Source organism: Neolamprologus brichardi, chromosome 18 (assembly GCF_056152115.1).
Source record: "Neolamprologus brichardi isolate AB-2024 chromosome 18, ASM5615211v1, whole genome shotgun sequence".
NCBI lineage: Eukaryota > Metazoa > Chordata > Actinopteri > Cichliformes > Cichlidae > Neolamprologus > Neolamprologus brichardi.
In genome coordinates this window covers 26,494,217-26,507,578 of record NC_142121.1, presented here as the reverse complement: position 1 = coordinate 26,507,578, position 13,362 = coordinate 26,494,217, and the positions used below count along the sequence as shown (strand labels likewise).

Here is a 13,362-nt window from a genome sequence, read left to right as displayed (position 1 = left end):
TAGAGTTCATCCAGCAAATAAATGTAAATCACTTGAAAGGTTACGACAAACACAGAAGTCTGCGGAGGTTGGACTGACTGCCTGAGAATACTTAAAAAAATAAAAAAATAAAAAATCTATCATATCTTTATGAATGTTATACCGTGAGAGCATTACCAGTATTACCATGTTATGCTTCGCTGGCTGTGAAGGCAGTAAAGCAAGTATTCTTTAATTTTAGGCTATAGGTACTAGACTTTCCCAGCTGTCACCTAGGGATAGCAACCATTCAGTCACATTTACACCTACAGAAAATTTAGAATCACCAGTTAAAGTAATAACCAAGTCTGTGGACTGTTACCTAGAGTGCTGGGAGAGAACCTATGTAGGTAGAGTCAAATTTTGGATTTGATTGGCAATTCCATAACTACAGCTTGGTGAGTGCAGTTTTGACAGTCTCTCCACCTCCGGCAATGGCTCAGGAGGTAGAGCTTGCCATCTGTCAATCGGAAGGTTGTTGGTTTCCTTCACTCCAGTCTGCATGTCAAAGTATCCTTGGGCATTATGTTAAAGTTGTCCCTGATGCATCCATCAGAGAGACAGGTTGGCATAGAAAAAAAAAAAAAAACTGCCTGTGATTGGGCGAAAGAGGCTTGTAGTAAAAGACTTTCGAGTGCTTCAAATAGAAAAGCACTTTATGCGTGCCAGTCTATTTATAGGGGCTTAGTCTCAAATTAACTGTCCATCTACATCTGCAAGTTAGAAGACTTGCTTCCAAAAAGACTTTAATCACTCAAAGTGATAAAAAGTGACCAGTTACATATTTTTTCACCTTCAAGAGAAAGAAGACTGTGTTGTTGGAGATTAGCTTTAACTAAACAAAAGGTTGATATGAGACCCCCCCCCCCCCCAAAATAATATCTGTCAGTTTCTTGTGTCTATTGTAAATGAACTTCTGCAACCCTTTCCAATCTTAACAGAAACTCATCTTGGGAATTTGTAAACACTCTCTGCTTGCATTATTATTTGGAGACTATAATTATTAATAATTATCCATTTTTCAAAAATAATATGCAACAAACAAACATGCAAAGGAAAAATACATTATTTCCATATTATATATATATTATGTCCAAAATACAAACTTTGCAATAATGGTAAAAAGAAATTCTTTAAGTCACAGAGAAATAATGAGCCTTATTTTTCTTAGATCTTAGATTTTCTCAACAACTCATACAAAACAAACCAAGTGGAAATTCAGTCTGAACTGTTAAAATAACTTCTTAGGAGACATTTTGAAATTGTTGGTTGGTATGTACTGACTGTAGCCAAGTACAAACAGTATGAGGAGCCAAGTGATAAAACCCCGATAAATAAAGAATGTCATTGCTTCTACTGAACAAAATAAAATATTGGCAAGCCAGAATATGATGTTGATTAATACTGAAAACACGCAAAGCTTGTTGGCTCATATCTGAGATACCAGGCACTACAGGCACAAAACTGCACTACATCAGGCATCAATCTCCCACACAGCCTCTAAACGTAACAGTGGCAAACGAACACATGCTCAGTCTTACTTTAAATGGGCACTCCACCAATCTTTATGGCTTAAGCTTGGTGTCTAATTTAAAGAGGGGGGGGGAAACATGTGAAAATAGCTGTCCTGTGTGCCCCAGAACATATAATTACTATAATCCACAGTAAATATACACACTAGTGGAGGGTCAACTGTGATGAATGGCTTTACCTTGCGTTTTAAAGCCGAATGGAGGTAAGTAGTTGTTGACTTTTGATAGCCGTTTGAAGTTTCGATCAAGAAACATTGGCGCCAATTTCGTAAACCTGTAAGAGAGAGGAAACAAAAGTGGAGATGGTTCTCATTAGCCAAGATACAGAAGATAAAAACACCAATGCTGTAATATCCAGTATTCTTAGTATAACAGCTCCTGTTACAAACTTTCAACAATTACTTATTGTGTGCTGAATCTACCAATATTTCCGTCGCTCTATGCGACTTTTTATGTCCCATCATCATTAAGCCTAGCATCCCCACACCCCCTCCCCACACCCTGTAAAAGCTTCCTAAAATGAGCAAAGCCTCCACACACCTTAGCACAACAGCTCAAATCTAAGCAGGTGATAGAAATTAAGAGGTTGCAGTGCATAACCAGTCAACATAACCTCTCCTCCAGGGCCTAAATCACATCTGACACATGATGTTGTCTGAAACAACACTCATGTCACAATGTTTTTTTCCTCTAACGATCTGAAGCAAGACTGAATTAGAGTGGAGGATGTTGTTCTCAACGAAGAGACTTCAGGGGTTGATAAAAAAAAATTGTTTTACCCAAGACAGAATACACAGTTGAAATGGTTAGAACAAAATGTCAGTCCCATTAGAAAACAAATTAGGCTTGATAGTCAAAAACACCCCAGTGGCCAATGTTTTTAATGGCCCACGACCCGCTACTTCCACCATCGCCTCTTCCTTATCCTGTGTGGCTATAGAAGTGTGCGTGTGTGTCTCTCTTTGATTAACTGCAGCTCCGATATCAAAAAGGAGTCATTTCCTCTTAGTAACGCCTGTGACCCTAGCGCTGGGTTATGTGCCATTTCTGCAAGTGTAGCTTCGGGATGGATGTGTGTTTTTATAACCCGCTGTCAAGCACGAGGGATGCAAGGCAAGAGGAAAAAGGAGCAAGGAGCCGTTCGTGTCGTTTCTCTTCTGATGTTTACATGGATGGAGCTCTATGGATGTGCTGTTCTTTAACAAGCTGCCTAACATTTTGTGTCAAACTTAAAAGCATCGTGACACCCCTACAGAAAAGACAAAGTTAAGGAGATTTATCAAACTGGTGTACATCTTTAGTTAATTTCTAAAGAAATACAGAGATTACATTACAGAGTGCTTATTGCACCTCTTCCCCAGAACTAGACCACCAGCAATATAAGTGTTGCACTGTGCTGATGCACCTGTCCAATAAACACACAAAGCTATAAATTATTCCTCCTGCAGCCGACAAACAGCATTCAAACTATGGAAGCATGAAAACACTCACAAGCTCAATCACACCTCTGTTTCTCAGCAGGACCTTTGAATACTTGTTCCCATAACATAACACTGCCACTGGTTGACAAGAAATATGTGAGACACAATGACCAAACATGGCTGACATTATTGGGAGACCTTCCGGTTAAGCTTCAGCCTCTTCCAAGCAAGGTAATCATTCTTTGAAATCCTCATTATTCTCCAGCGAGCGACTAGAGGTAGTTATGTATGGCTCTCTCTCCACCTTGACTCACCTCGCCTGACAGGGGCATGCACACTTAGAGACTTGTGTCCAGGCAAAACAAATGGAGATTCATTAAACCTGGGCCTTCTGAGGCCACATGGGGATATAAATAACACGGGACCATTACAAGTCAGTGAGCCCTGACCAACAGTCAGTCACTGACATCCTGACCAAGCAGAGAGACAGGGGGCTGCTAGTTGTTAAATAAGTAGTGAGGGCTCCCAAAAACAGCCAACAGGCAGGGATGCATTGTGCTCATTTCCTTTGCTGGGTCCATCTCTCACAGGCAATATTTTCATAACCGTGCCACTTCGAGTTCACTGCCAACACTTGATTTAGGGCTCTAATACAAACAGTTTGGGGGGAAAGGAGAGGGTGAGGGGAGGGGCGTAAAATAAATTGGAGACTGTAGGGCAAGGAGCTTCAGAAGAAGACAAACATGGAGGAAGCAGATGATGATTAGATGGAGACCCATAGGACCTCACTGCTAGAGGTTAAGTAGGTTTTCTTTAACTGTCGAACTGTCGTCCACACCAATTCACACAAACTGTTAACGAGAATATTTTAATGGTAAACGTACAAAGCAGGCAGAAATAAAGAACGCTAACAGATAAGATGTTAAACAGCCGACTTCCCTTCCACACAGGAGACAATAAATCACGACCAAACAAACACACACAGCACAACTGTGTACATTTGGCTGCACACTTACACTTATTTATACAAATGAGCATACAGACAAACTTATACTAAGTGCAGCATTAATTGTGCTTATTGACCTGTGAGAGACTGGGTTGAAGGTGGTAGTAATCAGTGGGCTCCCAGGGGTTTTCTGTGTTGAACAGAACTTTGATCCGACACGTGCGGCTGATGAGAGGAAGTCATTACCAGGGAGGACATTGTTAAATCATAGCCTCTCATATAGGTAGAGGGCAGTGGCACAAAGTGCTTTGTCCATCTTATTAAAAAAAAAAAGAGTTACAATTTATAGCCCACAGGGCAGCTGATTGTGTTATTTAGAGCATTTGGAGCCACTGTAGGTCATATACCTTTAATAGACTCAATTAAATACTACTACTTTTAATTTAAAAGAAAAAGAAAAAAGAAAAGAAAAAAATGGCACGGCAGAGTAACAAGATACTACGACTGTTAAGTATGGGAATTGAGAGCTAGTCCCAAATTGTTCAGTCTAGTAGAATGGCATGCCTCTGGGTGTCAACACTGGTGTGTCACCTACTGCAAAACCATGAAGTCAAACTTGTACAAACCTTCACAGTGGCTGCCCATGATTGTCAGGGATCACAATAGATTGCACCTATGTGTCACTACCATTTCCATTTTTTTTCCACTCCAATCTCTTAACTAAGGAAAAAAACATACCACAAAAAATTAATAAAATGAATCCATGTATGGAGACGTTGATCTCTGGAGACCATCTCAGCGGTCACTGGGCGACCGACGGGGCCCACCTTGAACATGTTGCTAACACTCTCCCATCTAAAGCCAATTTGCAATCACAATTTAACATGCATGTTTTTGTACTGTGGTAAGAAAGCCTGTGCGCCTGGAGGAAACCCCACACAGAGACAGAGAGAACATTTAGACTTCAAACAGAAAAGTCCCAAATGGCCAGAGGGTTCAAACCTACAAACTTCTTGCAGTGGTAACCACTCTACCACCACACGCAAACAAGCAGGATTCAATGCTGAACAGGTAGATTAGGAGGAGGTTCAATATATTCCTTTGCCCAATAGCTAGGTCAAGTAGTTACTTTAGTGTCACAGCCTATTATTTAGCAACATGAAAACTACCCTTGCACAAGAACGCTAAAAGGACAACGTCCAATAGACTGAGCTGAAACGGACGACAAAGTGGAGACAGTGAAAAAACAAAAGAACCAATGACATCAAGAGGACTATTGGGGATTGTATAGACTGTGTAGGCTGGGTATTAGAGACCCCTTGATGAGTCAAGACAGGAAGCTGGTTGGTGGCGTTCACAGAACGCCTCTAAGGCTCTTTAACACGATAGGGAAGTGATGCGAGACCTTCTACTCAGGCGACAAAAGTTCTTTTGTGTAATGGGGGATCACAAGGACACAGTTGAGGTTTTGTGGTGGGGAGAAGATGATAGAAACATGATTGAAACTGGGGGAGACTGGATTGGAATGTAGGGGCTTCTCTGTTACTGACTCAAAACCCTTAAGGCCTAGTTGGCTTGAGGAGTGACATCATGCAAGTTTGTATGCTTGAGTAAAAGCTTTTCTCTTGCTGACATCCAGTTAACATTATCTGTGCGTAAAGATCTTGATTTTGCATTAAAAGTTAGTTCTTCACATGCACAAAAAAAAAAAAAAAAAGAAAAAAAAAAAAGAAATGTCTCACTTAGGATAGATGGTGGCCATCTTAGCTGCTGCATATCCTGGCTTGCACACTCCTTCGCTGAGGTTGCCGTACTTATATTCTAACTCCTGCGATCTGTACATTAAAAAGAAGAAAGCGAGAACTTAATTAGACACATCATGATAACTGATTGCCAATTAAAATGACAAATTCAAAGCTTCAAAAACTTTGTTTGACAAACAATCTGCAGGAGAGATGGGGCTGTGGAATTAGCTGGGAACTCGGCAACAAGTCAGCATATCACCTGTGTGTGTGGCAAGACGAAGCAGAGAAGCCTTGTTTAAATAATCATGCTGGCAGTGGTAAAGCTTGAACCTCCCGATTACTACCAGGATCATTAATAATGTGATGTATGCCATGATTCTACTTCAAATAAACAACGGGAAAAGAGAGGGGGGCCCGTGTCTTTGCACTATGTGAGGTCCAAAAATCAAAGTTGGCCGGAGAAACTGTTTGACTGGGGCCTTCTTGCACATAATCTGAAGCTCATCTATGCTAACAGACTTTATTTCAATCCTCTTCAATCACTTGCAGTAGAGTGGAATTAAAATCTCTGGGGTATTTCCATCAGTTTGCCTACCCCGCATTAAGATATGACCCAAGTCACCAAACTAATTCTGAGCTACAAGATGAATTGCAATAAAGTAAAGAAAGCGGCTGCATTACATGAAGTGAACCCGTGTGAATTCCACTTTAAAGCATGTGCTGACATTGTGGTTGCAGTGGATGTGGACTGTGATGGCAGCATCTCATTCATTCCTGTGCGGTAACGTAGGGCCAGAGAAAAGGACCTTGCCATGGTGGTTTAGAGCCAATGTGTCAAACCAATTCAGGGAATTATACACACATCAACAAACACAGTGACACAATGACAGCTGCATAATGATCTATTGTAACATGTTCTTACTCTGACAAACCACAGCCAGTCTAAACACAAAACACTAACTGACCTACATCTCAATTCACACTCGTTTCAAAAGTTATTACTCAGACCACCTATCGTATCTGTGCTCGTGTCACCATCTGTGTTTCCTACACTGTGTGTTTATTTAAAAAGAGGAGGGGGGAGGGGGAAAGAAATAAGGCTAGATTAATTGGCCAAACGTTTACATTTTCATGTTTCGTGTTTTCCCATTGATCAAGCCTGACTGCAGTATTCTGTGATAACAGATGTAAAACACCGCTGAATTAATGGAGTCAAAGTCTAAAAGGGAATTCGGTTTTGGGAATCCATCATGTGTAATGTGGCAAACGATGATGGAGAATAGCTAAATGTGTTATAATAGATGACATAAGTGTTTACTAGAAAGAGATGTACTCACAATTTTGTGTCCAGCTGCAGCAGAAAGCCCTGCTTATCATACACTGGGGACAGAGATGGAAAAAGAAAGGGAAATTATCCATCACCACAAGAGCCCACAAACCACTTTGATTTGAGAAAAAACACAATAAGAAAACAGAACAACAACAAAGGTATGGCATCTTAATGTAGTCATCCAGCTATTCAACTAACAGCTCAGCAGCTGTAGTTGTAAACAACCTGTGCGGCTTTCACGGGGGAAACAATATGGCAGATGTAAACAAAAGCATTAGGATCAAGGATTTGTGACAAACAAGCAAGGTTAGGGAGAAGCCAGCCAAAACAATCTGTTGAGTTTAAAATAAAAGTTAGAAAAACAAGTCAGAGATCACCTATGGGCAACCAAAGGGACAGCCAGTAGGTGCCTAGTGAAGCGTTGAGGTAGAAAAGAGAGAGAGAGAGCACAGAAAACCAGGAGGAACATATTTAAGGTGAAATGGGAGCTTTGTTTCCATTGCAGGCCGACTCTTTGCAATAAAGCTGACTGGCTCTGCAAAATACTTGCTATGATCATTTCTGGCCAAAAACATAAATAAATAAATAAAAATCTGTAACTACATTAGCATGGAGGAAATTAGGAATAGTGGAGCATTACGCCTGCAGTTGTGGATCTTGTCAAAGAGAAGCTGGAGAATAAAAGAAAATAAAGATAAAGAAAAAGGGTAATGGGAATGTCTGACGGTTTGAAAGGGAAGGATCCAAGCACTGCCCAGGAGGAAGGGAACTTAGCCTTAGCAGCCAAGATGGGTGACACATCTGTAGAATAGCAGCCAGAGGGCAGAGTCAAAGCAACTTAGTGGTTTAACTTAACCTGCAGTAAGTAAATCTTACGTCTTCTAACCCTTTACTGTATAATCCACCAAAATTCATGCAGACCGTTTCACTGCTGTTTGTTACCAAACTGAGACAACAGAGGGCAGTGTTGTATTGTCCTTCATAAGAGAATGATGGCTGAGCACATGTTCATTTCCCCTGCAGTTGTTATGAGTGTTTCATCAATTTAGCAAAGATACTTCTAAAATCAAAGTACTTTTTTCGTTAGGAATAGATCAGACTGGAAAAAGCAAACAAAGCTCTCTGACTTCTTTGAAAATGCCACGCGTTTCCCAACCTAACAGGGCTGTTGGTTCCCAGGGTTTTCTTTAAAATGGTGTCTGGGACAACAATGATGGGTAAAAGTTTGGGCTGGTGGGGCTGCAGCTGTACCTGAGCCTACTATTTGTCCCACGTTGTTGTCCATTTCCAACTCTGAAACAGAAAAGGCTCAGTTAGCACCTTTTGAAGTCATTCTGTCATGGCAGCATTGGACTTGAAAATAAAGCCAAGTGGAAATGTCAGGAGTTACGGAGTAAGAAAGAGGAGAGGTTAGTGGCTTTAATCCCAGTGGGCTGAATTATGACTGTGAATTCCAATCTTTATTCAAAAGACAGAAAGCCCAGTGAAGTAGAAAATTAAAAGCAAGACTCCATTGTGGTTATATGACTGTTTGGACACTGGAACATTGAGAGTATGATGAATGAATAAGCGCAAACAGTTTAAAACCGTTTTGAGACATAAAAAAGGGTTATGGAAAGCGATGTGAAGTTAGCAGATATTTATATTTAAACCCCTCATCAACTCAACCATTAAGAACAAAAAAAAGAAAAAAAAAGAGAGAAATAGAAAAAAAATGCTTCATAACTGTAACCCAGTATATGTGGGCACAGTCCCAGTGCCTCTACCTGCAATTCTTTTCACTTCAGCACCTTTAGTCTGGGCTCTACTGTGGGCTCTAGTCTGGGCTAGAGTTGGCTCTTCTGCATCTTTGTCTGTAAACAAAAGGGGTTAAACTGAAATAAGATCATGAGGATAAAGCTGTGAAGGCAACTATTAACCAAACAACCAATATACAAGGTCCTAAATATATATTAATAAATGCTTTTACTTCAGCAAAAAAGACAACAGTGGCCACAAACAAGAACAGATGCGCACAAACAAGAGGCAGCGACAGAAATGAAAGGAAACGGAAATATAACCCGATCCTTCAGTAGTGGCTTACACAGAATATAGATAAGAATATAAATAGGTTTTAAGGAAGTTTACTTTAAAGACAGGGCTTGCAATATTGATAAGCCTGCAGTGAAGATCACTTTGACTTTAATTTGTATTTTAATATACTTTCACATTTCTTCCTCTTACAGAAAAGTGATTTCAATTTGTTTGGCAGATCAGATAAAGTCTGAGGACCTTTAACAAGGTTTTCAACCAAACAGACGTAAACTGCTGCGCAGAAATGTTTTCTTTTACAAAACAGGCGGTATGCAAAACCGAGCTGCTGCCTTTCACGACTGTTCAGACTCGCCAATTAGTGAATTTCAGGCTCTGTTCCGGCTGAAACTGTATAGGTGTATCACTATAGCGCCGAGACAAGAGAAGTTGATCTCTGAGGCTGAAAATCAAGCTGGGGATATTTAGAGCATGCTCTTTGAGCTGCTGTTGAGCTCAATGTTAATGAAGCACTCAGAGTGACAGAGAGGATCCCATTTTAAAATAAATATACTGGACTGCCTTTTGCCATCTGAACTGCCACGTTCACCTCTCTTCTCCATTCTGATGCTCAGTTTGAATTCTTCTTGACCACATCTACTACATGTGTAGTGATTCATTTTATATTGAACAGGTGAGTGCATGGGTTTACAGATTTGTGAGCAAAGTTTAAAGAAATTCTTATAAATGCCTCGGACAAACAAGAGGGTTAAATTCAAGACCACATTTTCAATTCATCTAATGGAGTTTGGGCTTTAAGTAATCTGGATTAAAAGCTGTGGCATGTTGGCTACCGCAATTACAGAGAAATTGTTAGCAGCTCAGTTGGTGCTGTACACATTCTTTTCTCACCCTACAGACGTTAATTTCAAGTGTGATTTAGCACCCTAAAGTAGTGTTCTTGTTACTAGCAAGAAACCCAATAATAAGTGACCCTGCTGTTGGTAAGCTTGAAAACAAAGTTGGCTGTAAGTAGATTGTCCATAAAATTGAGATAAGTTTAGCATGAACACTCTTAGAGGGACAGTCTCTTTTGAATTCCTGTTAGAAACCAGGTGGACAACTGAGTGTAAAATGTCATGCTGACCCTCTGCAGTCTGCATACTGACTACGTTAGGGATGGGCGCTTACTCCCATGTATATAGTAGCAGCTTCTTTGTTTTCTCAAGTGCCATTAAGACTACTCAGCCACTGCTATGTCAGTGAACGTGTCCACCATCTCATTCATTACAGACCACATGACAGATAAGTGGCAATGTGCGAGACTGGTTTGGTAGTGTGCAGTATAGGATTTCTACAGGGGACTGATGTCTCTGTTCAGACGGTCAGTACAATGCCTGCCGATGGTATCCACAGAAATGCACTGTGGAGTGGTTGGAACTTGGATGTGTTAGTGATAGCCGTGCTCTTCCTTCTGAGGTCTACAGACCTGTGTCTATCCCGGGACAGGATGGGTAAAAATACCTGAGAGAATGAACATTTTCTAGCACTCAGCTGTGGTGAGTGCAGTGTACTTTGCGGTAGTCTGTAAGGGGAGCGGCATCAGAGCTGGTGGCTTAAGCAGACTACACAAAGTGATTAGCAGAGCTGGCTCTGTGATTGGCTGCAAACTGGACACTTTGGGGGCTGTGGTGAAGAAGGGGTCATTGAATAACCTGTTATCCATCAGGGATAATCTGGGTACCCTCTGTGCCATTTTCTGGACAGGCAGTAATGTACCTCCTCTAAGAGACTAAATCAACCCCACTACTGCAAGAACAGATACAGGAATTCAAACAGAGGACACAAACTTTTGGATTTCTACAGAGCGCCACAATTACAAGCATAACAAGGTGATAAATATGGTTACTGGCTCTGCTGCAGACCTAACCTGCTCTGATGAAGGTGACGCTCAAGTAAACAGATCCACGTGTACAAAACTACCACCTAATGAACTATTTTGTGAACATAAGTATTACTTGCAAGCCTTTGTGCAGTTATTGAATATTACAAATTTATGGGAGCAGCTTTATTATTTTACTTTGTAATCGCTAGATGTGCTATCAATGCCATTTTACTCTTTTATAACCTTTAATACAAATTCCCAAGATAGAACACGCAAGCCTTGCGCTTCCTGACATATGCAAAACAAAGAGTTTAGAAATAGGCCTGCTGTTTGATATGGGTTTTTTTTTTTTGTTGTTGTTCTTTACCTTGTCTGGAATTGGAACTGGAAAACAATACAGCTAAAATGCTTGCACATTATTATGTAACAGAACACATAGGTATAAATAGCAGTTAGACCTCACTATCTCTTGCCATTAGGGCTGTGACACTGACAGTCTTAACAGAAAACCTTTTCATTTCCTTCCTGGTTTCAGATAGACCGCAGCACTTTTCCAGTCTTACTGATCACACAAAGCACACAACATATATTCATAGTCCTTTTTAATATGTTTATTAAGCCTTTAATGTTTCTGTATTCTTCTAATATACGAATAACATTTCTAATATTTCTCAGATTGTATTTGTGTCCTGGTTTGTCAAATGTGCTGCTCTCTTTGCCAATCCACCCTTCTGCTTGTGGTTGCCTATATGCTACAAAACAGAGCCTTTTTTTTTTTATATTTTTGCATGCATAACTAGGTAGAACAGCTCTGTGCTGACTTACTAAGTTAAATACACCATTATGTGACCACTTAGGGACCGTGCATGCTTGGATAAGTGAAACCAGACAAGGAAAATCTTTCCCTGCTTTATGAACCTCAATTCCCAGTACAGGCCCCACCACAGCTGAAGAAGCGTGTTAAAATACTGACTAGAAACGATCTCACAATAGAATCACATGAGCTGACATACAGAGAAATTGAATGCAATGATCACACACCCATGTTCAAAACCAGTCTTCACTTTGATTTCAAATTCCCACGGTCAAAACAGCGGAGGCAAACTGGTAAAAGAACTGATTCTTAATAAATGTAAACAAATGTAACCAATAAAATTTCCCAGTATTTCACAGCTGAAATCCCAAAAAGAGTGCACAGCAATGCCACAAATGAGTGAATGCATGACAGTACAAAAAACAAACAAAAAAAATGATGGTATTAATGATGTTTATAATCAAGTCTCCATATAACACTTGCCCCTGGAGCACTAAGTCCTGCACTGTAAGACAATAATGGTGAAGAGAGAGATCACTCTTGCGACAGCACAGCTTAGCTGACCAGGCCAGAGGGCGGGAGGGACAAGCCACATGTTCTTCTTTCCCCTTTGACCTTCTTTAAGCCAAACATCTGGTATCACAGCACTACGGAAAGCCAATATTTCCCCTTGCAATCTTCTTTTGGTGTGCCGCTGAAGTGTGTTCACTCTCTTCACATCATGCACCCTTATACGTAACCTATTAGAAGACACTGCTGCTGTACAATTTCAAACCTACAAAGGTAACTGTACAAAGCTGAACGCCTTTGTATTTCACACTTAAAGATGATGAAGGCTCATGTTGAATTTCAAGAAAATGTGAGATGTTGCAACAGAACACAAGAGCCTGGTTAAAAAAGAGGAAGAAAAAAAGCACTGTGACAACCAGGACCATTGACTGATCACGTGATCTGTCAGTAATGCAACATAAGAGAGATGAGTTTTTTACTTTTATTTAAAGTTATTACTTTAAAGTCATATTTGGACTCAGGGAGTTAGCCACCGTCACATGGCAACTAGACAAACTTAAAAAAAGAAAAGCAGAGGTGCCAAACAAGGTTCAGACCATTAAAAAAAAAACAAAAAAAACAAAAAAAGGTTGTATCATCAATGATTCACGGACAAGACATTGATAGTGAGAGTGCTGAGTGATCCAAGAACAAACAAGGCCGAGTTAAAACAATGAGGACAAGGCAAGAAATTAGGTCATAATGTATGAAAAATGTGAACAGAATCTATGCGTGGCTTCATACTGAAACACTTTCCTTTTGGAATCAGTATAAAAACAAATTTAGCTGCATGGCTAAAAACATGGCACAAATGTCAGGGGAAAAGCTGATGCCCTTTTTGTTACTCACCATTTCTTTAGGAGGGCAATTCTGGGGAATGGTGATAAGTTTAAAAAAAAAAAAATGAAGGAAATAAAAAGATTATTCTCTCACTTCTGCTACAGGGTTTTTAAGCAGTTTGCTGCACTGCAGTTAGTTAATGGGATCAATTGAGGTAAACAGTTTTATCTTGATAGGAATAAAAGCAGAGTGCATCAGTTAATAGCTTGTAATGATAAAGAGCTGCAAACTAACTGAAAAAAAAACTTACACTTGTGGTTTCTGTGTCAAAA

General features: G+C 40.2%; 1 protein-coding gene across 7 annotated transcripts in view; it reads right to left on the bottom strand.

Moving 5' to 3' along the window:
* st3gal3b (ST3 beta-galactoside alpha-2,3-sialyltransferase 3b) overlaps positions 1-13,362 on the bottom strand; it is a 48,301-nt gene that overhangs the window by 21,842 nt on the left and 13,097 nt on the right. For 4 of the 7 annotated variants that reach the window (XM_035906086.2, XM_006786771.3, XM_006786770.3 and 1 more), the window contains exons 3-7: positions 8,759-8,845; positions 8,244-8,285; positions 7,000-7,042; positions 5,660-5,752; positions 1,730-1,824 (exon numbers count right to left, since the gene is read on the bottom strand). In XM_035906086.2, the coding sequence (XP_035761979.1) occupies positions 1,730-1,824; positions 5,660-5,752; positions 7,000-7,042; positions 8,244-8,285; positions 8,759-8,845 (360 nt within the window). The remainder of the gene's footprint in view (positions 1-1,729; positions 1,825-5,659; positions 5,753-6,999; positions 7,043-8,243; positions 8,286-8,758; positions 8,846-13,362) is intronic. The other 3 variants (XM_006786772.3, XM_006786773.3, XM_006786774.3) reach the window with 3 other exon arrangements.